Raw genomic sequence first — 27802 nt, 5'->3', positions numbered from 1 at the left:
CAATAATAAAAGAAAAAAGCATGAAAAATTGGGCAGTTTATTATGTTCATTATCATCATCATCAATCTGGTGTATGAAGTGAGAAAACTCTGGCTGTATTGTCTTCTGATACTGAAACTAGTGTCTTTCCATCCCTGAAATTTGAAGTAATAATGGTGTTCAAAGTAAAAACAAAACAAGAGAGAAAAATAAACAAAACAAGGCAAGCATAAAACTTTCCAATTAAAACAAAGAAGTTGTGGATATTACATAGACACTGCAAGTTTTGCTAATTAAAATGTACAACTTAGGTGGAAGAAATGAACTCGTAGATTTTAAGCCAATTACTGGAATTGTATTATATCTCTCAGTTGTTAATTTTCGCGGATTCTGTCAAGTGAACATATTCACAGGTATCAATTTTCGCCGTTCTGAAAAATGTCTATTAGACTGGATTTATTTGGAAATGTATTTTAAAAAAATCTTACTCAATTTCTGGACCGAGTCTAATTTCACAGACAGATTTTTTTCTACCAACATTATGCATACAATACACACAAGTGAATGTCAACACGTGTAAATCTCAACACTGTGTAAACAAAATCCCCTTTAGAGCTGAATTCCAACCCCAATTTTTGCACACAACTACCACTAAACAGCTTAATGTTATGATGTGATACGATGCCATAAAAGTATGGTCCACAATTTCATTCCCTATTTTGAGAGTGATGAGACCTAAAATATTTTGGCATTTATCCGTACCTGTTACTGTAATAGAAAACTAATTGCTTGTGATATTTTGAATGGAGTGTTGATGAGAAAACTATGCTTTCATTTCCAGTTTTGTATATTATGACTTAGTTGCAAGAGCTGATGACAACAACCAACATAATCTCTTTGAGATCTTACCCAGAGCTCTCTTTTGCTATTTGCTATGCACAGTAAATAGAAAAAAAGTCCCCAGAAATTATAGAAAAGGATTACCTAGAGATATTAAAATCTAAGATGGCATCCCGATGTCCTGTCCACTGTGTTACACACTGTCCATTTCTAGCATCCCATAACCTGATAATACCATCTAAACAGGCTGTATACACTAAAGGTGATGAAGCATCCCATTGTAACTTCACAATACCAGCCTACAATACATATAGGATAATAGTTACTTTCAATTTTAATACAAACAATATCATGTGGAATATCTCAACAAGCACGTGAAATTGAGTTCGAGATATTCCACATGATATTGTCAGTAGCTTTATTGGAAGAGTAATCAAGGGAACCAAGGTTATAGCGGTAATCAAAAGAATGTAATTCAGGGACGAGGACTAGACATGGAGAATAGACATACACAAAGAACATAAAGTAACTAAAATCATACATACATAGTAACAAAAGCAAATGAGCAACTCAGACTTCACTAAAAACTGGAAACATGGACCAGGTGCATCGGCAGGGTAAGCGTCCTCTGCTTTACTAGAAACACCCACCGAGTTGCTCATAAAAAGTCAAGTCCGGGGTAGATGGAAGAGGCAAGGAAAACTATGACACATTGAACAAATCAGTTTTCATGGTGCAGATGGATACACCGTAAAAAATCCACGAGTTCATGATGACGACCATTAAACACTTGTAGTGATGACTTCAATCTTGTAGCAACATATCTCTGCTCCAGAAGCCTATTTGTTAGAATTCTAGTGCGATACAAAAAGTCTGTGTAGTCTCGGCAAGCTGTGGCATAACGTATAAGTTGCGATACGAACACTCCAGGTGCTGAAGTAGTAACTTTTAAAAGTAACTATTATTCTGTTTATTAGTAATCTGATTTTTATTTACTTATAAAATACATTCATTTTTTTATTAACTTTTGTCCCCAGAAAAAATCAAGTAAAAAAGTAAGATAAAGACCACATCCCTAATCGATTCTTCCATGTTTACATCATGTCAATCATGTTTGTTTTATCTGATATTTTTGTGATACAACCAGCATGCAAGATACCAAAAATACCAGGCAGAAACATTAAAGGAAAAAAAAGGACAAATTGCCGATAAATGTACAATAATCAATATCTTAATTTCCAAAAAGTTTGTACACATCACAGGAGATGTACACAAACAAAATTCCTTGCTGTCTGACTTGGTACATCCAACCTACCCAATGTGAACAAACATTCCTTGCTGTCAGACTTGGTACATCTGACCTACCTGATGTGAACAAACATTCCTTGCTGTCTGACTTGGTACATCCGACCTACCTGATGTGAACAAACATTCCTTGCTGTCTGACTTGGTACATCCAACCTACCCGATGTGGACAAACATTCCTTGCTGTCTGACTTGGTACATCCGACCTACCGGATGTGAACAAACATTCCTTGCTGTCTGACTTGGTACATCCAACCTACCCGATGTGGACAAACATTCCTTGCTGTCTGACTTGGTGCATTCAACCTACCGGATGTGAACAAACATTCCTTGCTGTCTGACTTGGTGCACTCAACCTACCTAATGTGAACAAACATTCTTTGCTGTCTGACTTGGTACATCTGACCTACCGGATGTGAACAGACTTGGTACATCCGACCTACCTGATGTGAACAAACATTCCTTGCTGTCTGACTTGATACATCCATCCTACCTGATGTGGACAAACATTCCTTGCTGTCTGTCTTGGTACAGCCGACCTACCTGATGTGGACAAACATTTCTTGCTGTCTGACTTGGTACATCCCATATTGTTAGTTTACCTAACAATGTGCCAGATGCTGCATAATTTTGTCTATAATGAAAAAAAAATATGCTGTAATCATTAAATCAACCTATAATATATGTCAACAGAACACTGTATAATATACTTTCATGTAAAATGTCACAAAAATTTAAAGAAATCTTTTTTTATCAAAAATTTGTAATTGTTTTATTTAAATTATTTGAACTATACCTGTGGGGCAAATAATAACTTGGTCAGTGATGTATTAACCATTTTTGAAAGACTGGCTCAACTATAAAATTTAACACCTTTTCCCTAAAATCTTAATTGCTTAAATCCAACAACACTGCCATCCAGCACTTTATTGTTTACATTATCACACTGGCTATGATTCTATTACCAAGGCGATTTTCAATTGGTGGTGATTTGACCATTGTTCCTATCAAATGTTTATTCTGACATCAAGTATAATGTGAACATAGCTCACAAAAAGATACACTTAAACCCTCCTTGACATATTTGCACTGGAGAATCAAATTTCCCTTTTCAGAGGTCCTCTCGTGTCTTTTCATCCATTTAAAAATACAATATGAGTGTCAACCATTTAACAGAACTGTTGAAGTTTAATAATTTTATATTTCTTTTGTTTTGCATGGTATAATCATCCAAAGTAAAATAGTCTTGGTCTTTATTTTACTTACCCTTTAGAAAATCCACATGATTCTACAGAGTTGTCTTCTGTTGAATCTTTATCTGTACAATCTAGTGTTCCTAGAAGCTGTAAAATAGTGTATACATATTTTGTCAATGAAGAAATAACCCAAATCATGTGGTGCACACTATATAAACTGCTAACCAGGTTATTTTCAAGTACACACTAGGAGCATTGGGGATGTAGACAGAAACAAGCATAAGTCACTGCTTATTATTTTATTTCAGTATCAAAATTTGACGGAAGAAGGTTAACACAACAAAATTTTGTCCCTGAGATAACAAACAAAATGTTTTACCTAATCAGAAAGCTTGTTACATGTACTTCTGAAATTAAATTCTTGGAATAAACAAAAGAAAAAGCCAATAAGGCATTCAGTTTTATATCAAATTAAATCATGCACAATAACTATGTACATGATAAAGTCTTGAACATCATTTATCAAGTGACATCAGAAGTTCTTTTCAAGTTTTGATCAAATAAATAATTCCTCATTCGATAATGTAAGCATTTTGTCAAGAATTTAAAAATCAAATAGAAATATATATATATCCATTTGAATGACAGATCCAAATTAGATTATACAACATGTACAAAATAAACAGGGAATTAACCAATCACAAAGCTGATTACAAAGTCATGTGATAATAATTTAAAGTTGAATTGATTCCTGTTACTTAGGATACTTCTCAAATGATGACTAACATTCTTCTTAGTTTACCTAACTTTACACGATAAAAGGTTCAATAAAATTCAGCACATTTCATTTTTATTAAATCTTAGAGAAATTGTTACCTTCCCTGTGCTAGAGTTATAAAGTTTACAGGTAACATCTGTAGATCCTGTCATTATTGTAGTGTTGTCTTGGTGACAGTCCATGCAGACAACAGTTGAGCTATGACCTTCTCGACCTTAAATATTAATGTATCAATAACATTTTTACAAATGAAAAGAATGTCAGACAAAATGATTCTTGGATGTGACATGATACAACCAGATATTTAAACCCAGAGCATTAGGAGTAATTACGGTATGAACAATGTATCCCATGTTAGAATTTATAGTTGTATCCTATTGCACCAAAAGCAAAATTTTGTAACCTTTACTAAGCTTTATTTACTTGCATTAGCAGCATGCTACTCAATAGCATCAGAAATTAATTACATCACATTGTAAAAACAATTAGTGATAAATGTAAGCTTAAATTCCAAGGTAAAGAGTCATGTGAAGTAAAGATCTCACAAATAGAGTGGTTGATCCAGGGGGAGGGTGCAGGGGGTTTGCACCCCCTTTTATTGGAAATTTCATGTGTAAAATAGAAATAAAATGGCAAATGATGTCCACCCCTGCTAATGTCACCATAATATGTGACAGCCATGGTAATACATCTACATGCCAAATGCTAGTATTTTTTATCTAAGTCAATAGACAAAAAATAATGGCCCCCACCAAACTTTTCCATGAGAAGAAAGAGAACAAAAAGGAAAGAAATACAGTCACTATAACATGTCTCCCTCCATAAAGTGACTGCAACTTTTTGTTTAGTATTGAGTAACTGTCCATATAAAATTCAGACATTTCATCCTAACGATTAATGCAAGTACAATGTGAAATTACATTGTTTCTCTGACGTCAAAAGGTTATTCAGAGATAAATCTGGGGTTATTTGGAGCAAAGTGACAAATGTGAATGCTACTTAAACATAACATTCAAATTCAGTTAAAGTGCCCCAACAGGAGCAGAAAAGCGGCCAGACATCTTGAATACTGGAAACAACTCAAATGTTTTAATTTTAATAAAACAAAGTTTGAATTGCAAGAAAACACACAAGATAGCTCTTGATGGGTCGATTTATGTCCTGTATGAAATTTTGAACATGCCCAGTATATTTTGGTAGTAAATTACGTTACTTCTGAACACCCATGATGAATAATAATAGTTTCATCATATAATTATTCAAAACTGTGCTTCAAATGATACCATTTGATAGATCAACAATAAATTCACAACACGCAACAAATATTTGTTAAAAAATTGTTATCTTTTTTAAGATGCTCTATATTTTATAACAGAAGAGAACCAAGATTCTAGTGGAAATTAAAAGAATGTAATCCAGGGGCAAAGACCAGACACGGAAAACAGACAAACACAACATAGAAGATAAAGTAACTAAGATAATACATACAAAGTAACAAAAGTAAATGAGCAACTTGGGCTCCACTGAAAACTGGGAGCATGGACCAGGTGCACCAGTAGGGTAAGCGTCCTCTGCTTTTCCAGAAACATCCGTTGAGCTGCTCATAAAAAGTCAAATCTGGGGTAGACGAAAGAGGGAAGGAAAACTATGATACGTTGAACAAATCAATTTTCATGGTGCAGATGGATACACCATAACGATCCACAAGTTCATGATGACGACCATAAAACGTCTGTAGTGATGACTTCAATCTAGTAGCAACATAACCCTGTTCCAGAAGCCTAATTACAAGAAGTCTAGCACGATACAAAAAGTTTGCGTAGTTACGGCAAGCTCTGGCATAATGTTTGAGTTGTGATATGAAAATTCCATACGCGGGCTGAAGGGATGGTGCCAGAGATGAAATGAAAGTTGACAATTCTGAATGAAAACTCATCATGTTTCTCGTAAAGTTTGGTCAATAGTTTTCATTTACCATCGATCTCTACTTGCAGGTCAAGATATGAGGCTGACTTCACAGTGTCTGTGGTATCCGTTATCTCAAGTTCTTTGGGAAAGATGCGATATATCAAATCCCTGAAGCTAAGATTGTTTAAAGATATTACGTCATCTATATAGCTGAGAAATTGAAATTGATCGTTGGTATATCCTTAAAGGTGCATTATCAAATATTTTATTGCAGTTATGCCTGAGTTCAATATATATTCCTTGTTTTCAAGTGGTCTGAGTAAACAAAAACAAAAAAATAATTTATCTATGTCGGTTCACGAAGAAGCACACATATCTTTTTTTGTGGTTAATTACATTCTTGCAATGATTAAATAGTTTTTGAATGACTTTTGTTTTTTGAAAGTTATTCTTATCTTTGTTCAGCATTAATTCAATGTTTCTCAAGACAATTTGTCATGTAAAACCATTTTCTGGAATCAAAATACAGTTTATGAACCAGTGAATTACGTTACAATGTTGTGAATTACGTCACACCGTAATATATACCAATGCTTAATTTATATATCATACATAACAATATACCATTGTCATAACATCTTACCAATACAAGAATTCTCCATTTCTAAATTAAATTAAACTGAAAATCAATAATATCTAAATAACTGCACTTAACAGAAATTAAGGACACTTAAGACTAGAGGGAATGTTAACCTCATGAAAGCCTAAAAATTGTTCCCGTGTCACAACTTCCCTTTTAAAGATGTCCGAATGACAGGCGATGTCACTGATAATGATTTATACTTAATTTGTTCCGAGAACAGTGTTTTTTATCTGTTGAAAAGAAATTACCTGAACGTAATTCACTGTAATGTAATTCTTGGATTTGTACTTGACCAAGAATGTGAAAAAATATATAGCACCTGAAAATCTGTTTAAGAGCCATTTATGACTGACATTGATGCGTGTTTAAATAAGAATATGGAAAGTTTGCTACCACCATTAACAGAAGCAAGAGACATCATAACGTAATTCACAATTAAATGCACATTTGGAAAAAAGATAACAATCATGTATTTTTTTCAATAAAAACATTATCCTTTACGTGTGAATCATTCATTTTTATCTTGTTTATAATTTCATGGTATTTTTTCCTCACACAGACTTACTGTATGTGCCAGTTACATTTGCATTACAGCTTCAGGAAAATTGTAACATAATTCACTGTGTTTCATGTGACATCCGTATTTTGTGGAAAATTTTTTTAAATCGTTTTTGGTGTAAAAATAACTGTTACAATTATGTTTACTAGCCATTTTTCTCCCTAGAAAACTTATTGGGTGTTCTTCATTTGGAGTATTTGATATTTTTCTGTGTATTTCTTTAAGGGAACCCTAATTTGTGACATAGGGTTTTTGTCGACTGAGTCTTAGATATTTATCCTTTTTGTTCAGTGAACCGGATCAATGTCCCGTAAACTATGTTTTTACAATCTGGCATAACCCTGATAGTAAGTTGAACCCGAAGCTATATCAGGAAATAGTTTTTTGTCTTTGAAAATAGCTTGTGACTACGAAAATTGCCTTTGGCGCACTTTAACTGAATTTGAGTTATTTACAGAAATTAAGAGTTTACCAGGATTAAAACTATGTATTGTGGTAGCATCCTTTAGGTCCCATATCTTGACCAATCCAGTATCATAGCCTACACAAAGTCTTTTGCCTGAAATAACAAATGTCATACAGCATTAAAGTTCTTTCATTTCATTCTCTTAAACGAACTTAACCTAGAAATCATGTTAATTTTGGTAGTACATTTTGCTGTTTTACGACATTAAGTCCACTTGTACTCAGTGTACAGTAACTGGAGAATAGAATGTGACAATATTATTCAGGGATATCAATAGAAGCCGTCAAAAGGCAAAATTTGATGGCTACTTGCTCATCTTTTGAAGGCTACACTATTTTTAAAAAATGGGTAATCTCTTGCAAATTTTTCTTCAATTTACCAGCTACTGGAAATACTACTGACATCCCTGAATTATTACACATATTTTAGGTCAGTTTAACACAGAAAAAATAGATACCTGAACAGATAATAAACGGATTTACTACAGCACATGATATACATGTTTCTTTTTTACATGTTTTTTTAAAGAGTCCCACATGTTTTTTTTTTTCACAGAAATATAGTGGGGTATTATTTGGGTCTTTGTCTTTCCCAGCCTGTAAACAACGACACGATGAATGATGATCCCAGGATGTTTCACTCTCTAGACTAGCAATTTATATACATTATATCAATTCACATGCTCAAAGGTATTTAGTATAATAAAACACATATTGCTTGTCGTCTCAGGTCATGTATTTAATACACTCTACTGCAGGCACTTTGTGTATACCAGTTACTATCACTTACCATCTGGTAATATCCTGCCTATATTAGCAGTAAATCCAGGTCCTTGAAATGTTTTGCAGTCACCACTTGGTATCTTCCACATCCAAACATCTCCATCAGTAGTCCCTAGCAATAGGACATTAGCAACAGGATGCCATTGTAACCACTAGGAAAGTTGTCAAAAAAACATAATATAGTCCCAGTCAATACAATAAATACTTTTGAAAACAATTAGTAATGTTTGATGTTTTTTTATTTTAAATGTAATATGATCACTAATGTGTCATGGATTTACCCATAAAGAATTTGGTGACAAACTAGATATAATATATTTTACATCAGTTATGCTTTGACTTGAAGAGTCAATGTAAAGTCTAAAAATTTGTAAAGATACTGTCTTGACTGTGATAAGGTTTATATAACTAGTGATTCATGTAATACAAAAACAAAACATTTTGATCTTCAAGATTCAAGCTTTCAATATCAATCTCCATTAAAATCTAAGTAGGACTTTTGGTTCTGTGTTTGAGAAAATCATCAGAGGGATGTTGAACCCTCATGAATGACATCTTACCATAAATATATATGATACTCACCTATCAATGGCCTGCTTGTGTTTGAACTTACAATTAGAATGTGGTAATCTTACATACCTCAGTGTCAGAACATTCAAATGACCACACTTCCTTCTTGGTTTCTATTTTAAACACACGGATGACACCACTTAGGTCTGCCATGGCAACCATACCACCATCAGGGCTAAATCCTACACATGTTACTGAATCTTTAAAACCTAAGAAGAAAGCAAAATTTGTGAATAATGATAAAAAATGTACAAGATTAAACAAGGGTGATGCAAAGTACAATATCCTGTGCTTCTGGAAAACCAGTCTTCCTATGTAACTTAAAACAAAACTGTCTTCAAGAATACTCTGAGGACTTAAGATGTACCAAGTTAGTGTGTAAGCAGGGACATCAAAATTTTAAGTGACCATACATTACTATATATACCCTAATATTTACACTACACTAGTTGTGTTCCAGTATTAGAAGTCTGTACAGTTGATTGATCATCTTGCAATTGGCTATTTCTATATATCACCTACCATTACACTCCATTAGCTGTTCTCCAGTACTTGAAGACCAAACAAATGCTTGATTATCCTGGCCACCTCTATATATTACCTACCATTACACTCCATTAGCTGTTCTCCAGTACTTGAAGACCAAACAAATGCTCAGTCATCCTGGCCACCTCTATATATTACCTACCATTACACTCCATTAGCTGTTCTCCAGTACTTGAAGACCATACAAATGCTCGGTCATCCTGGCCACCTCTATATATTACCTACCATTACACTCCATTAGCTGTTCTCCAGTACTTGAAGACCAAACAAATGCTTGATTATCTTGGCCACCTCAATATATTACCAACCGTTACACTCCATTAGCTGTTCTCCAGTACTTGAAGACCATACAAATGTTCGGTCATCTTGGCCACCTCTATATATTACCTACCATTACACTCCATTAGCTGTTCTCCAGTACTTGAAGACCAAACAAATGCTTGATTATCTTGGCCACCTCAATATATTACCAACCGTTACACTCCATTAGCTGTTCTCCAGTACTTGAAGACCAAACAAATGCTTGATTATCTTGGCCACCTCAATATATTACCAACCGTTACACTCCATTAGCTGTTCTCCAGTACTTGAAGACCATACAAATGCTCGGTCATCTTGGCCACCTCTATATATTACCTACCATTACACTCCATTAGCTGTTCTCCAGTACTTGAAGACCAAACAAATGCTTGATTATCTTGGCCACCTCAATATATTACCAACCGTTACACTCCATTAGCTGTTCTCCAGTACTTGAAGACCAAACAAATGCTTGATTATCTTGGCCACCTCAATATATTACCAACCGTTACACTCCATTAGCTGTTCTCCAGTACTTGAAGACCATACAAATGTTCGGTCATCTTGGCCACCTCTATATATTACCTACCATTACACTCCATTAGCTGTTCTCAAGTACTTGAAGACCAAACAAATGCTTGATTATCTTGGCCACCTCAATATATTACCAACCGTTACACTCCATTAGCTGTTCTCCAGTACTTGAAGACCAAACAAATGCTTGATTATCTTGGCCACCTCAATATATTACCAACCGTTACACTCCATTAGCTGTTCTCCAGTACTTGAAGACCATACAAATGTTCGGTCATCTTGGCCACCTCTATATATTACCTACCATTACACTCCATTAGCTGTTCTCCAGTACTTGAAGACCAAACAAATGCTTGATTATCTTGGCCACCTCAATATATTACCAACCGTTACACTCCATTAGCTGTTCTCCAGTACTTGAAGACCATACAAATGCTCGGTCATCTTGGCCACCTCTATATATTACCTACCATTACACTCCATTAGCTGTTCTCCAGTACTTGAAGACCAAACAAATGCTTGATTATCTTGGCCACCTCAATATATTACCAACCGTTACACTCCATTAGCTGTTCTCCAGTACTTGAAGACCATACAAATGTTCGGTCATCTTGGCCACCTCTATATATTACCTACCATTACACTCCATTAGCTGTTCTCCAGTACTTGAAGACCATACAAATGCTCGGTCATCCTGGCCACCTCTATATATTACCTACCATTACACTCCATTAGCTGTTCTCCAGTACTTGAAGACCAAACAAATGCTTGATTATCTTGGCCACCTCAATATATTACCAACCGTTACACTCCATTAGCTGTTCTCCAGTACTTGAAGACCAAACAAATGCTTGATTATCTTGGCCACCTCAATATATTACCAACCGTTACACTCCATTAGCTGTTCTCCAGTACTTGAAGACCATACAAATGTTCGGTCATCTTGGCCACCTCTATATATTACCTACCATTACACTCCATTAGCTGTTCTCCAGTACTTGAAGACCAAACAAATGCTTGATTATCTTGGCCACCTCAATATATTACCAACCGTTACACTCCATTAGCTGTTCTCCAGTACTTGAAGACCATACAAATGCTCGGTCATCTTGGCCACCTCTATATATTACCTACCATTACACTCCATTAGCTGTTCTCCAGTACTTGACGACCAAACAAATGCTTGATTATCTTGGCCACCTCAATATATTACCAACCGTTACACTCCATTAGCTGTTCTCCAGTACTTGAAGACCATACAAATGTTCGGTCATCTTGGCCACCTCTATATATTACCTACCATTACACTCCATTAGCTGTTCTCCAGTACTTGAAGACCATACAAATGCTCGGTCATCCTGGCCACCTCTATATATTACCTACCATTACACTCCATTAGCTGTTCTCCAGTACTTGAAGACCAAACAAATGCTTGATTATCTTGGCCACCTCAATATATTACCAACCGTTACACTCCATTAGCTGTTCTCCAGTACTTGAAGACCATACAAATGTTCGGTCATCTTGGCCACCTCTATATATTACCTACCATTACACTCCATTAGCTGTTCTCCAGTACTTGAAGACCATACAAATGCTCGGTCATCCTGGCCACCACTATATATTACCTACCATTACACTCCATTAGCTGTTCTCCAGTACTTGAAGACCATACAAATGCTCGGTCATCTTGGCCACCTGTTACAACTAGATCACAGGACTTCTTATCAATATCTATTGTGAAAATAGCATCTGAAAATAAAAAAAAACCACAAACAGTTAAAGCTAGAGTTAAGTTCTTGTTATTTAGACGACAATACTTTTTCAACATTTGCAAATAAGATCTATACTTCTTTCACATACTGAAATAATACAATACTTAAGTCAGTTTTGACTCAAAGAGTAAATAGAAATAAGTTACATGTAACTATTGGTATGAGACTACATAACATATAAGATAACTACATGTTATTAGAGACAGTGGACACATACATGTATTCCATGACTACAAAAGTAAATAAAATTGTAAAAAATATAAGTCGTACAATTTGTATTAATTGTTATTTCACTTTTCATTGTGCTATATATCTCAATGTTTGATGACATGCAAAGAGGTTTACAGCAAGGACAAAGAGAAACAGAACATTTCTCAGCTATGCCAGAGATTTTTTCCAGAACAGAAAAAAATCTCTGGCATAGCTTGAAATTTAAAAGTATAAGTGTAGGTATACAAGTATATTTATCTATCCTGCAACTAATCTTTCTACCATACAAATAAAGGGTGTTGAATAATACAAAGCTCCATTCCTCAACTGCATTATACTGTCTCCTGGTTATCTTTTCAGTTATGAGCAATGTGAAAAACGGGAAACAGGTAAAAAGTGTAAAGGTACTTCGCCGACCGCCACATTCGAAAGATAAATTATTTTCGACAAATTTCACATGTTTTAACTTTCATTTAGAGAATGTGGTTGCATGATAAAAACAATACGCAAAATATCAATATCAATATATTTATTTCCCTCAGAAACAGTCAGGTTTATTCCCTCAGAAACGGTCAGGTTTATTCCCTCAGAAACAATCAGCTCAGGGAAATGTCATCATTTGACTGTTCCTAAAGCTCATCAAATAAATTTAATGTATTGTACATCTATTGCCAAATAAGATTTTTCACATGTGCTGGCATAATGTTCTTTTGTCAATCATCCACTTAAATTTATTTAAGAATTAGCAGCCACCTTTATGCTCTGTGAAGACAACAGTTGAGTTATCTGTAACATCACCAACATCTTCATCTCCTTCTATTTCTATCTCATCTAGATTCTCTGCCAAACCTGAAATTAAAAGAACACAAAGTCATATCAACATGATAAATGAATACCTAGATCATTAACAGGTTTATAAAACTGTACATGTACATGCACTAATGTACATTTAAAATAATACATTGTGTAAGCCTTGTCAAGTTATTTTCTTTTGTAGATAAAAAATTTACCATGATAAAGCCAAAGAACAAGAGTGTACAAGTAAGGCTTAACATCAAGTCGAATAATAAATTACCCTAAAGGTATGGGGGTGGGGGTGGGAAGTAGGTGTCATATGAGAATAAAAATACATCCCATGAAACAGTTTACCCATATGAAGCTTTGTATGAAATATCAACAGCTTGTGATTTAAAGAAGCTGAGAATTTTGTTACAATAAAAATATTACAGAATGACAAAATGATGGACTAGTGTAAAACAGAATACTGGTACCTACCTCCCCTACGGAACGGGGGTATAATAAATGTTAACAGATATATGAAAGTAGATAATTACATTTCATTCTTTCTTAAGTAAGTTGTTTTGAAATCAAATCAGCTATCTTTTATATTTCAATTCACCAAGATGCAATTAAAAGTCATTTCTCTATGAGAAAAACTGAAAAAGGAGTGTATGAAGCAACTAAAATATTTTAAAATGTTAAAATACAGAATAACGAAACAAAAGAAAAAACAAGAACAATTACGTTACATGTTTTTAAAGAAACTATAGATGTATAGTGTGTGTTATGAATTACTGTAAGTACTTATGATACATGTAGCATATACTGCTAAAATAATGAGTGAGGTCAACATGTAAATATCCATATAAAATATATGTTACAGTTTCTCACTAATAAGATTCATATCGTCCACATGTATCAGGCTAAATATAAAGCACTGGGCAAATTTTGAATGATATTGGTTCACATGTTTTTTAGTTATAGATTTTACAAAGTAGGTACTGTACACAACTTATTATGTTAAAGGACCAAATTACCTTAGTTCAACGTGTAAGAAAGGTTGAAAAATTGTAGAATTTCTCCAAAAGAATTATCAAGGGAACCAAGATTCTAGCTTGTAGAATTTCTCCAAAAAGGAAGGTGCACATCTCCAATAATTACCATATGAATATTAACACTGTGCAAATTGGATATAAATACATGTAGGACATGGCTTTTTTGCCGGATCCGGTAAAATAGTCTCATAGGCTATTATGCCCGGCCCTAATTAATACAAACAAAAAGATCCAAAGAAAAATTCAAACAAGCTAAAACTACACACTGATAGCGAACAACTTTGGTTTACCAGGTTATTGGATGACAGTATGAACAGAAGTTTACCAGGTTATTGGATGACAGTATGAACATAAGTTTACCAGGTTATTGGATGACAGTATAATTAGAAGTTTACCAGGTTATTGGATGACAGTATAATTAGAAGTTTACCAGGTTATTGGATGACAGTATGAACAGAAATTTACCAGGTTATTGGATGACAGTATAATTAGAAGTTTACCAGGTTATTGGATGACAGTATGAACAGAATGAACAGAAGTGTACCAGGTTATTGGATGACAGTATAATTAGAAGTTTACCAGGATATTGGATGAACATAAGTTCACCAGGTTATTGGATGACAGTATGAACAGTTGCAAGCTCTGAGCTATACAGACCTGTTAAGTGCCTTGTTCATGAAAATTATTTCTCCCTACCTTATTGTTGTTGCATCATTTGATGCTTTCTTAACTTTAGACAAATTAATATTTTTGTTACAAGTTTGTGATCATCAATAAGATCGTGGTATAGTATTATTCAATGTGATAAAGACACAGGGCACTGCAAATGTACTAGACAAATAATGTAATTATACATACATGTATTTTTTTTACAGCTTTCATATAGTGTATATTTTATTATTTTATTTTTGTTATAATCATTATAATTAGAGAATATCTCCACTTCAAATGGATTTAAATGTAAAAAACACTTGTTGATATTATCTCCTTTTGGAGTCTCCCAACAGTAATTATATTTCTTCATGCACATCTTATCTACATATAATACCCAACCTTCCTCTAAAATTGATGGGTTTAGCAGGAGTTGCCCTTACAAAGTTTTCCCATGTAAAACCCTTAATTTCAATTATCTGCATTTGGAGTCATCTACATATGATACCTAAATCTTAGGAGTTCCCATAAAATTACATTTCAAAATCCCTTGAGCAGTTTAGGAGCAGTTGCACTTATAAAGTTTTATCATATAACACCCTAAATTTGATCTATCTTCCTAAGGAGTCCTCCAGCAGTAATTACATTCCTTTATACACGTCTATATATATGATATCCAACCTTCCTATAAAATTTCATCAAAATCCCTACAGCGGTTTAGGAGGACTTGTGCTTGCAAGAAATGAGGACAGAAGGACAGACAGACACTGAGTTGGGGTGATTCCTACATGTATATACCCCAAAACTTTGTTTGCAGGGGTATAACAACAGGCTACCATGAGCCTGAATCGCTCACCTGGTAATTTTTTTGCATTCAAGGGCAATAACTCTAACAAGGAGTTGTCTGACAATTTTGACTCAAAAGACCTAGGTAGGACTTATCATAAGGATCATGTCATCAAAGAATATTTCTTTCTATCTATCATAGTTTTCAAGATACATGTATTGTATGAAAACTGCAAAAAACATATTTTTTGCCTTTCAAGGGCAATGAATCTGTCAAGAGTCATCCGACAACTTTGATCCCTGCAGACATTTCTAGGCCTTATCATAAGGATCATTTCAGCAATTAAATTTTCTTCCTACCTATCATCTTTTCAAGATATTGGCTGAAAACAGTAAAAAATAAACATAATTTTTCACCTTTCAAGGCCAACATCTCTGATAAGGAGTCGTACGATGACTATAATCCAATGCACTTTTGTAGGCCTTAAAATAAGGATCATTTCAGCATATGAAAAATTTTGCTAAACCTACATGTACATGTAACTGTTTTGGAGATATATGAGAAAAACTTCTGACTGACCCCTTTGTTGTATTTTTAGCAACATGTTTTTCTAGTCAAAAATCTTCAAATAAGTTATATGTAGAATACCTTATCGAATATTCATACCAAGTTTGGTTCTAATTTATCTGGTATTTCCAGAGGAGAACAGTTTCAAAGAAATAACATTAAAAACAGAAAAACGTCGAAAAAGAGCAATAATTCAAACATGGTGCAACAGATTAATACAACAATTTGACCACAGATAGATTTCATTTATACAAAGTTTGGTCCTGATTGGTCAAGTAATTTCAGGAAGAAGAGTTTTGAAAAATTGTTAATGCAATGACGACAGACCACAACAACAGATCCAAGTGATAGTAATACATCTTTTTTGTAGCTCACACTGCCCTTTGGGCCAGGTGAGGTAAAAATTTCAAAAAAGGTAATTACTCAAACATAGCTTGACAGATTTATTAACATAAAAATTTGACCACAGATACATGTAGATCTCATCATGCTGAGTACTTTTACCCCTATGACAGAAGATAAATGTGAAAAACTTCTGTCTGGCCCCTATGTTCTATTTCTAGTAACAGCTACCATGTTTTTCAAAGGATCAAAATCCCCAAGTCAGTTCTTTGCAGAACACCCTAAGGAACATTCATGCCAAGTTTAGTTGCAATCCATCCTGTAGTTTCAGAGAAGACATTTGAAAAAGTTTAAACATCACTTGACAAAGTGATGACTAAAGACAAGAATTTTGTTTGCTTTTAATTAGTACAGTCAAGTGTTTTTGCCTTACATAACAGTACCATGGACATTACATTTGTATTTGATCATATATCATCTTAATTGGTCAAATTATGCCTAAAAACTTGTTCAAACCCATTTATAACTATTTAATGAATATTCTAAAAGCATACCCATTTACATGTATATTGTGTTATTTCTAATTTCAAGAACTATAACTCATGCGGTAACACCATTTGGTAATGTCCCACCTTAATTAGGGCTGGCAAAATAGCCTTTGTGATCATTTTACCCTCTGGGAGGCCACTTCCTATATACATGAATAAGGTGATAAGACATGCCACTGAAATAGATACACTCCTTGAGACGTTCACGTTTCCCAATTTAGCTTTATCATGTGTTTTCACATCATTTTGCAATCATTTAAACACACAATAAACTCACAATAGAAGCATTCGTTTAAACGCTTGATAGGAACGTTCATTTAAGTTAAACACACGTTACATGAAGAAGCATTTGTTTAAATACACACTGGGAGCATTCATTTAAATGCACGATTCAACTGTTTATTTAAACTCACAATAGAAGCGTTCATCTATTTTTGTACTCCGATTCAACTTTTATTTATATTTTTATTGCTATTATTAATTTATATATTTTCATTAATTCTTCTTCTTAATTTTCTTCTTTTTATTCCTTCATTATTTGTAAATATTATTATTTTTCATTGTTCATCTATCGTGCGTATAAACGATATGTGCGTTCGTCTATTGTGTGTTTAAATGCATGCTAGGAGTGTTCGTTTATCATGTGTTTAAACACACACTGGAAGTGTTCATTTATTCTGTGTTTAAATGCACAATAGAAGCATTCTTTTATTTTGTGTGTGGGAAACCTAAACATCTCAAGGAGTGTTTTTTTTTTTTTAGCTTGAAAATATGTGAATAGGTGGGGAAATAATTTTTAAGTTTACAATACAAATTATATGGATAGTTAAAAACTTCCTTGTCCTGTCATCTGACCTGTTGTAACTATTTTCATATTTGTAGAATAAATGAATGATCAATATTGTTATAATATGTACCAGTGTATCATAATCAAGGGAACACTTCTTACATATACTGGATTAAGTTTTTTCCTGACCAAATAAATGAAGAGGTTTACATTTTTTTTCAAAGGCAAAATATATTAATATGGTGGCACCCCTATCAAAGAAGTATTGGAGTGCCCCCTCCCTATCCGAGTTTTTACCAGATCTGACAAAATAGCCATTTTGATATAAATGTCCATGTAAATAAAATAAGTCAGTAATCATTATTCTAGTATTCCTATTTCCTGTTTCCAGGGCAAGTGAAATTTGGGTCAGGGAAAGTTAGGTACTTAGTTACACTTTCCTGTGGCAAGTTGAAAACTTCAAATGCTGTAAGGATTTGTTTTGTTAAGACAGCAGTCATTGACTGTGGGAAAGTTGATTTTATATGGATTTTTTCCCGAGGAAACCTCAATTTCTGAAAAATCCTAGAACATTGGTAATATTTCAATTCAACATCGCCATTATTGTCATTTGTTTTATTTGGCTGTTTAATTGCCAATCTATTTGACACTTAATGAGATGGAAATTTTTAGTATGACAACTCAGAGACAGTCGAACTCCCGTTACACTGTACATGTATTTCATAATATTGCATATCACTTATTTTTTTCTGCTTGACATCGGTTGCTTTATTGTTTATATTTGAGCAAAATTGTTAACGTACCATCGCCCTCTATTTCAAGAACTTCAACAATGTCTTCCTCGTTTATATCAGCTACTTGATCATCCACATCATCTACATTTTCGCTGTCCATTTCAGCAAATGTAAACAAACACAACACGTGTTTCTAAATTTGACAGATGTCGTCAATGTGACTAAGACGCTTTCAGTCTCACGAGCGCAGCCTCACCAATTACCGACTAGAGGGGTCGAGAAGTAACAAGTAGTATTCAAAACATATCTTCAGAAACAAATAATTTCATTATATATTTGTTTCGAATTGAGAACGGAAGAAGAGAAATTTCAATTATTCGATAGGTTGATATTTCAATTTTTGATAACTTTATAATTCATTATTTTTGTATATATGTATAAAAAACCCAAAAATCAAAAATAGGTGACTTCTTCTCGTCGATTGTTTTTAATTCATGATACCATGATAATTTTAAACACATGAGTGACTTGGAGGTAAAATTTTCATCGTCTTCAATTATACGCTCTAAATTGTAACTCGTTGGCCTTTATTTATACCATGATTGGCATGAATGAAAAGTTGTAACAATAACAGCTCTTTGCCACGATGAAGCTTTCACCTATGGGGAAAATTTCAACTGGATGGTAACTACAAGAATCAAGAGACCGTGATAACTTGTAAACCCTTCAATTAGCTTCATCTTCAATCATGGAATTCATGACCTTAGAAAATTTGAAAAAAAATTCTGGCTTATTTTTAGTATTTTTTGGGAAAACTTGTTAAAAATATAGTTTTAGTGTTAACACTTGGTCCCAATTCTCAGCACCAGAAATACCAAAAAAAGTGCATTTTTCCATGTTTTTATTCTACATGTCTTGCAATACCGTGTTACAGTGGAACCCATGAGACACAATAGTACAAATACAAATATTTATTCGTTCAAACATATGTACAACTGCACCCTCATGTACATGGTTTTCCCAAGAAGTGACTGGAGGTCAAATTGCATGGTTCAAGCATACTTTTGGCCTGTTCAATTCAAACTGTTTTTTTTTCAACAACTGTACGCAACATTAAGTTTTGACCTATTCATAGCTATTTTTGGCCAGTTCCAGCAAAAATTAGGGAAAACATGGCATATTGAAATCCAAGTTCCCCTAAAATTGATATGAATTACTTTTACATCTCCCAGACTGCATTTGCTTTTTTGCATTTCAAAATAATGAATATGCATGAGCAGTTGGGGTGTAGCATAGCTACCATGGTTCTCATGAAATGATAAGCCAATCTGAACTGATTGATTTCACTATGCAGTATTAATTACACAAATATAACAACATTAAAATTTGTATATAAGGACAATATCAGTTATCTGTAAAAAGTCATACAGTTGAAGCAAAAGCATCTACATATATAACTATAGGCGTCCATATACAATTTGATTTTTAGGCAATTACTTACTATAAAAGTGACATAAAGTGCTTGCCAAGCATAAGCTGCCTTTTAACTGAAGTGGATGGCATGTCATTATCATTTACCACTTTTGCAGATTTTCCTTTAGGATATTTTCATCTGTGGGAGCCAATGAGGATATTCCAGATAACTGTAATATTATTGGTTGATAAGGATATTCCAAATTCCAGTAGGAAAGTTACAAAATCCTGTTGTGAGCAAGACATGGAAACCAACTGGAAAATAGGCCGAAATATTTAAATTAGCAGAGAAGGAATCCCATTTTTGAAACCAGGAATCCTGCTCTGAACTAAAACAGGATTCCTTCTCAACAATTAATGCCAGGAATCATACTCTGATACTGGATTTCTGCTCTGAACTAGGAATCCTGCTCTCAAACCCGGAATTTACAAATGTTCCTAGAATCCTGCTCTCATAGCAGGAACCCTGCTGTCTTTACATGATGCCATAAATCATGCTGTTTCCCTAATGATCCTGTTCTTTTAAAAGATATATGAAATATAGTTTTCAAAATCTAAACCCAGATCTTTAGCAAAACTATGTACAACATCTAGTGTGAATTTAAAAAGGACAAAACACAATTATGAATACAAAATTTACTAAAAACAGATAAGTTCTAATATTTCAATCAGTTACACTTTAGAACACATGAATGTAAGTTTTATTCTGGTTTCATAAAGGTCCATGCCTTTTTTTTTTGCATATGCAAAACATTCTGTTATCTACGCATTCAGCTGCTTTTATGAGGGACACAGTTGCTTCTTGTTCTTTTTTGCACCAGGATGATACATGACCTGAAAAAAAATTAAGGATGGTTTCTATTAAAATCAAAATGAAGTATTCAGTAATTAACTCAGTGTAAAAAACTATTCTTGTTTACTGAGAATATGACATAGATGAATATTTGACCAAAAAAAGTAGGACTAGGTATGCATCCACACATGATCCCTTGAACTCTGATTACCACCACCCCCTTTTCCAATTTCAGAAAATTCATTTTTACCCATATTTACTCTTGCAGGTAAATAAACTTTACTTGCTTAAGAGATCTACAAGAATTGGATATACAAACATTCTTTTTATTTCAAAGGGCAAACCCAGGCCCAGCATGCCACTGATTTAAGGCACAATATTGGTTGATCTACATGTACTTACACTGGCACCTCGAGACTTTAAGGTCTCCAGATATTATTATGTAACCTTGGATCATCTTAAGACCTCTAGATGATATTATATAACATGGGATTAGTGATTGGCTACAATAAGAGTGTCTGATATATCAGAAGTTTAAATAAATAACACAGACTACCAGATTATACACAAAAGAAGTTGTATTCAGTAGTAGTATTGACCATAGTCTTTTCAGTCAAAATATTCCCTGTATTAGATATAATTTGTGTGTACTGAAAAAATGCACTTTTGATTTATACTTCCTATTAAGTGTTTCACATTGATCCATTCAAATCCAATAAGATATAGTAATGAAGCCAATTTTTGCAAGTTAACAAAACAAAAACTTACCAGACTCACTCCAGTCACTGTTATATTTACTCCTGAGAATTTTTCTTTTCCAAATTTCCTGTTAACATTCCCTTCCCATTGTACATCAAAGGCTTATGTGCAGCTTTTTATCATTTCTTGACAGAACACAAAGAGAATTCATCTTCTATACTAAGAAATTTTTCTGAACAAATGAGGAAAATGCCCAGACTTAAACTACCAGATAGTAATGGCAGTCAGTTTTCAAATAGTTGAAATACTCATGTCATGTGGTTACCAATGCATTCTGGAATGAAGGGATCCTAATGGGTATCATTTAGCTTATAATCATAAATGGCAAAGCAATACTTTCTAACAATTCATCATTAAGAATATTGCATACTAAAGTGTTTGTACTTTCATTATAATTTATGTTTTTAAATTATAAGCTTGAATAAATGGTGTATAATATTATTGAAAAAAATATCAACCCTGGGGCCCTCAATAATCTCTCAATGTCAAATATCAGACTTGATGGGTAAAAAAAAGGAAAATCAAAATATAACACAAAAAAAGCTTTTATTTTTTTTTTTAAACAAATTTATTTCAAGCTTGCCTCTGACCATGAGAACTTCCAGAATTACACAGATGTTCAAAATATTGATAGGTCAGCAAAAATGGCCAACAGCCAGAAAGTAGAGGATATCACTTGTAAAATTATAACAAAAAATGAAAAATAATCAGCAACTGCTTAATTGAAGAATAATTAGGCATTACACAAATGTAAGGTCAGGTAATCTTCCAATATTAGATGAACTTTTGCTATCTGCATGCAGTAAAAGACTTTTTTTCAGCCAACAATTCTTGAATATTAATTTAGACTTGAACTGACTTGTTTGGTTTAAAACATGATTGACTTTCATAATGTTCAAATCTTTTAGAAATAGTAATATAATCGTTAACATCAAATTGTCAAAATCATGTGTTACTTTAGAACTATGTAGAAGTGGGTAAAATGACTAGGTATAAAAATCCTGTTCTGTATGGATGAAAATAATTCTAAGTAAAAAAATCCAGTTCTAAAAAATAACAAAACTAAAAATTCCTGTTGTGTTTATAACTTAAGAGAAAATCCTATTACTGTTCTGGTAATGACCAGGAAAGTACAAATAACTGTAACAGGAATTGAAAGCAGGACAAGGATTCTCAAAGCAGGAATTTTCATTAATTAAGTGTCTTGCTCTTCAACAGGATGATTTTAGTTATTTTTTCAAAATCCTGCTGGAATCCTGGTGCAGTCCAGTTGGATTCCAGTTGACATTTTTGTACAGGAAGATAGTACCTTAAATTCAAATTTACAACATAGTGATTATATTCATAGACATGAGACAGATTACCTTTTTATTTTCAATGTTTTTTTTAAGTTCTTAAATAGTTAATAGTTAAATAGTTAATTGGCTGTTAATTCTATAATACGTATGACATTGCTGCTGTTTTATGTTTTAGGGCCTTGGCATTACTAATTGGACCACTCGGATTTCTAGGTGTACAGAAATCAGTTCTGGGAGATAGACGTGCAAAGATGAGAGCAAAGAGGCGTGCCACAATTATAGAAGATAATCAGAAACAAAGATAATAATAACATAGTTTTTTCACCAATTATGCTACTAAGATGTAGTTATTTTCATTGATTTCCTGGATTTCCTGGATCATGTTAATGATTATTAAGGATGAATACCTTGTGTAAATAGAGAAACATTGTGTTATTATGACACTTATAGTCAAAATTATTGCTATACAAAGAATGTGTCAGGTTTGTTGTGAGATAAACAATATGATTAATTTTGAGTATTTACAAACTGTATTGTTAAACATTTTCTTTTGAGTTTTCTTTTACATTTGTATTTGTACTTAATATTTACAATAACATAAGAAAACCCATTTGACCTGTTTATTAGATTTGAACGACATATTTGCTCATGCTTGGTACCTAAGGCTTTATTTATGGGTAGATCAATGGTAAAGTTGGAGCTACACCACGACAGCTAGTCTGTGGTAGGTTGTCAGTAACATATAAAATCTGTCTGAAGATAACTTGTCTCATCTGTGAATTGGAAACTTCTTATCTGTCAATCAAATTGTGGATGACCATAAAAAGATAATCAAGGGAATCAAGATTCAAGTGGAAATCAAAAGACATGGGTGTAGGAACTGGTACAGTTGGTACTGCTCCGACCTTACCAATAATTTTGACAGGTACAGTATGCAGTACCAATAATTTTTTTTTTGACATCTTTCACCTGTTTTCTTATCCTCTTAAGACATTTCTAGATGTTATGTACTTTAAATATAGGATGCCAAAACAGTACCAATAAGTTTTTGTTTCCTATGCCTATGAAAGATTGTAATTCAGGGACAAAGACCAGACAGGAAAACAGATACACATAATAAAGAACATAAAATAACCAAAATAACACTTACAAAGCAACGAAAGCAAATGTGCAACTTGGACTCCACCTCCACTACAACATGGGAGCATAGACCAGTTGGTTGCACCAGTAGGGTAAGCGTCCTTTGCTTCTCTAAAAACACCTGATGAGCTGCTCATAAAAAGTCAAGTCCGGGCTAGAAAAAGAGGAAAAGAAAACTAAGACAGGTTGAGATTCTTTAAGTACCATTCTGTGTAAGAATCAGGCAATGGGTGGCACATCATTTTTTAGGTTTTTTGATTTATCAAAATACCTTATGTTGCCGGTCTATCACTTGTACTTCTCTACTGTTTCTGAACACTACACAAAAATTTAGTCAAAATTTAATTCCTTTTACATCATTCAATACCTCTTTTATTACCAGTAAATATGCTTCTTGCAATTATTCAGCTCAGTACTATTCTATTTTTTCTGCAAGTAGAATTGAGATCTAATCCTCATATCAGCTGAGGATTTGAGGGACTCCTTTTAGGAATTGGAAGATATTAAGAAATAAGTTTGCCTTTAGGGAATTTAGTTCTTGCAGTAATGAGTCAAGAAGCATGAAATGTGTTAAGCATATACCATTTCACACACTTGTCAATCATATTCTCCATCCTTTCATTAATAATATACCATTAGTATACAGGAAGTGATGAGCTGTGATTTTAACCAAGTAAAATTGGCCGGAAAATTCAAATTGATGAGAGTTTTTGGAAATCTTTTGTTCATCATGGAAATTATTTTCTTAACCTGAAATGGGTTTTATTTGAGTACATTGTATAATAAATAATCTGTTACTGTAGTTTTTTAATGATAATGCAGATTAATTTTTGGACAGTTTTAAAAAATTAGGAAAAAGGTGAAATGGAACAAAATTTGTATTTGTGTTTGAAGTTGGATCATAAGTACGGATTGACATTCAGTTTATACATATTAGGGAAAAACAGTTCTTGGTGTTAGATATGGAAATGGAAATGTATGATCACAATTTTATTTTACATCATGTAATCTTTGAAATTTTGTTCATGTTACAATGTTCACAAGAATCAAAAACCTCTTGTGCTGACAGCACTTTGATTCCAATTTAGTCATTTTTGCCAAAAATATATTCAGTACATCTAGAAAACAATCAAAAAGCTATTTATCAACAAGCATCTGTGATGTAGATATTTTTTGACTGCTAATATAGGGAAAGAGTGTGGGAAAATTTTCCTGCCATTTTTCCATAGTGCATTTCAACTAAATTTGACTATCAATATCTTAAAAAGGCAAAGTTTACAAACACTTTGATGGTTATTTCTGGTAGTTATCATGCATAATTAATTGGTTAATGCAATAAAATCTTTGGGTTTTTTCCTTCATGTGCCACACCTTATATACATTTTGCCTGATTCTTAGATGGCCTCAGGATACCAAACAGTATGAATATTCCATAGGGTATCCTACCTTGAAGTGGGGATTTTCTATCTGTCTACAAACATGGTTGCTATTACTAAATACAGACTGGAGGGGTGGGACCAACGTGCAGTTTTTATACAACAGTCGTGTTAGAACGTATTGGGGAACGGTCTTATAATTTGTTTTATTTTTTTTTTTTGCCCACCCCTTTTGAAAATAAGGGACTAAAAGAAGAAAATAGGTTTTATTTTTAGTATAGATAGAAACAAGTTATTGTTATTACAATTTTGATTATTCAGATGTCAATGTGTTCCTTTTGAAATTCTGTTTTAATAGTTTTTTTACAGGGTATACTTTTCTGTAACTGTTTCTTGAGTTAAAGGGGTACGAAATTTGACCTCTGGTTTTGATATTTTTTATAGATTACTTTTAAAAATCTCTGCCTTCATTGTTCAATCAGCTTACTGATTCTCTTACGGTTTTGAGCTATAAGGGACCAAAGGTGTCACGAAGAAACTCACTCGCACACACATACAGGTTACAGACTACCAATTCAACCAATGAGCATTTGGAACGTACGCAAAAATAGTCCTACGCAGAAATTACCCCTGTTCCTCATAGTGCTGTGAAAAAAGTTCTCATCTTATTTAAAAAATGTAAACAGTTTCTGAAAGGAAAAACATTTCTGTACATTTTATAGGTGCATTTTGCTTCTTGTGATGTGAAGCCTAATCTCCATAATGATTTTTAAATATACCCCTATCTTGTGAAAACACTGGGATTTCCCATGCTATTTATAGACCCTTCACTTCCGGTGACCAGTACTGCACTGCAAGTCTGCTAACCCCACATGCCATTCTGAGGATTGTGAGCTGACATATGTAGAATCATGCTGATATATAGTCCTCTGCAGGTTAAAGTTAAGGTAAAGTCCAGAGAAGCCATTGAATATTGTGAAATTAGCATAGAAGCCTATGGGAAGTGGAATTAGTGGTTTTTAGCCTTAAGCTGAAGCCATGGCAAAATGAAAAGTTTCTTGAAATAGCTTTAAACTACTTGAAGATCTTGTTAACTTTGCCATGAGAGGAATACACTACAAAAATCCTTCAAAATATGCATTTTTTTAAGTTATAGGTCCAGATTATGGAAAATTGGTCTTTTTGGCTGATTTTTATGTCCTATCTTGTAAAAAGTGTAAAAAATTTATTAAAAATATCAAATATTAAACTTTGAGGGCTATATTTACCTGAATATGGTGGTAATAAGCACTTGAAATCAAGTTTTGTGTAGATTTGAGCAAAAAATTAGGTTAGAAATGAGGAAAAACTCACTTTCATTACTGCGGTTAAGGCCATATAAGCATTCCCCTATGGCAACATGGAAAATCCATTATTTAGCACTTTTTTTGCTTTAGGTGCCCTTTACTGGTCATGTTTTAATGTGAAAACACTGTATTTACAAATTTAAAGCCAGATATATCACCTTTTGTGAAAATTTAAAGATTTAGGATTTTTGACATGTGATCAAGAAAAAGGGGGAGGCATGTCAGAAATAAATTTTTAAAAATAGACCAATTTCTCAGAAAATGATTACTTTTAAAACTATCTCTTTATTAATATTGTTAAAAAACAAGTTGTGATTGATTTTTTTTATTTGAAAAGTCGGAAAAAGTTTTTTGCAAATATTTAATGCATTTAAGTATGGTAGAATATTGTCACTTTTTTGCTCGCGCAACTTGGTTACCCTATATTTAAAAATCAAATATTTAAAAAAGTGCTTGTCACATTTCACTGAAACTTTGCAAATGCATTCAGTATGTGTGTAGGAAGATACCTGTATAGTTATTTATTTTTTCTAAGACAAAAAGTGACTCTTTAGGTTACAGACCACCAATTCAACCAATGAGCATTTGGAACGTACGCAAAAATAGTCCTACACAGAAATTACCCCTGTTCCTCATAGTGCTGTGAAAAAAGTTCTCATCTTATTTAAAAAATGTAAACAGTTTCTGAAAGGAAAAACATTTCTGTACATTTTATAGGTGCATTTTGCTTCTTGTGATGTGAAGCCTAATCTCCATAATGATTTTTAAATATACCCCTATCTTGTGAAAACACTGGGATTTCCCATGCTATTTATAGACCCTTCACTTCCGGTGACCAGTACTGCACTGCAAGTCTGCTAACCCCACATGCCATTCTGAGGATTGTGAGCTGACATATGTAGAATCATGCTGATATATAGTCCTCTGCAGGTTAAAGTTAAGGTAAAGTCCAGAGAAGCCATTGAATATTGTGAA

At 33.5% G+C, this 27802-nt stretch overlaps 1 protein-coding gene and 1 long non-coding RNA gene across 2 annotated transcripts; one reads left to right on the top strand and one right to left on the bottom strand.

Annotated features, from left to right (window-relative positions):
* Positions 1–23: 23 nt before the first annotated feature.
* Positions 24–18872, bottom strand: LOC148600236 (angio-associated migratory cell protein-like). Its single transcript, XM_088559683.1, has 11 exons — positions 18712–18872; positions 13145–13240; positions 12039–12158; positions 9096–9235; positions 8464–8608; positions 7681–7767; positions 4197–4312; positions 3391–3467; positions 2668–2758; positions 964–1118; positions 24–134 (listed from the first exon to the last, which is right to left on the bottom strand). The coding sequence occupies exons 1-11, from the start codon at positions 18800–18802 to the stop codon at positions 62–64; spliced, it is 1191 nt and encodes a 396-aa protein (XP_088415809.1). The 5' UTR covers positions 18803–18872; the 3' UTR covers positions 24–61.
* A 297-nt stretch (positions 18873–19169) lies between these two features.
* Positions 19170–23575, top strand: LOC148600235 (uncharacterized). Its single transcript, XR_015917950.1, has 2 exons — positions 19170–19326; positions 23141–23575. It is a non-coding gene; the product is annotated as an uncharacterized LOC148600235 (long non-coding RNA).
* Positions 23576–27802: the final 4227 nt, after the last annotated feature.

The sequence above is a fragment of the Perna viridis genome, chromosome 13 (genome assembly GCF_037379345.1).
Source record: "Perna viridis isolate PV_CMFRI_1.1 ecotype Kerala chromosome 13, ASM3737934v1, whole genome shotgun sequence".
NCBI lineage: Eukaryota > Metazoa > Mollusca > Bivalvia > Mytilida > Mytilidae > Perna > Perna viridis.
Note: the sequence above shows the minus strand (reverse complement) of the source record. Positions and strands in the feature narration are given on the sequence as shown.

Excerpts from the sequence above, each read along its gene's own strand:
- LOC148600236 (XM_088559683.1), bottom strand. The coding sequence starts at position 18,802 with ATGGACAGCGAAAATGTAGATGATGTGGATGATCAAGTAGCTGATATA. Across the intron at positions 13,241-18,711 it reads TCTTGAAATAGAGGGCGATG|GTTTGGCAGAGAATCTAGAT; the intron begins GTACGTTAACAA and ends TTTTAATTTCAG. Across the intron at positions 2,759-3,390 it reads TCATGTGGATTTTCTAAAGG|ACAAAATTATGCAGCATCTG; the intron begins GTAAGTAAAATA and ends TTTTCATTATAG.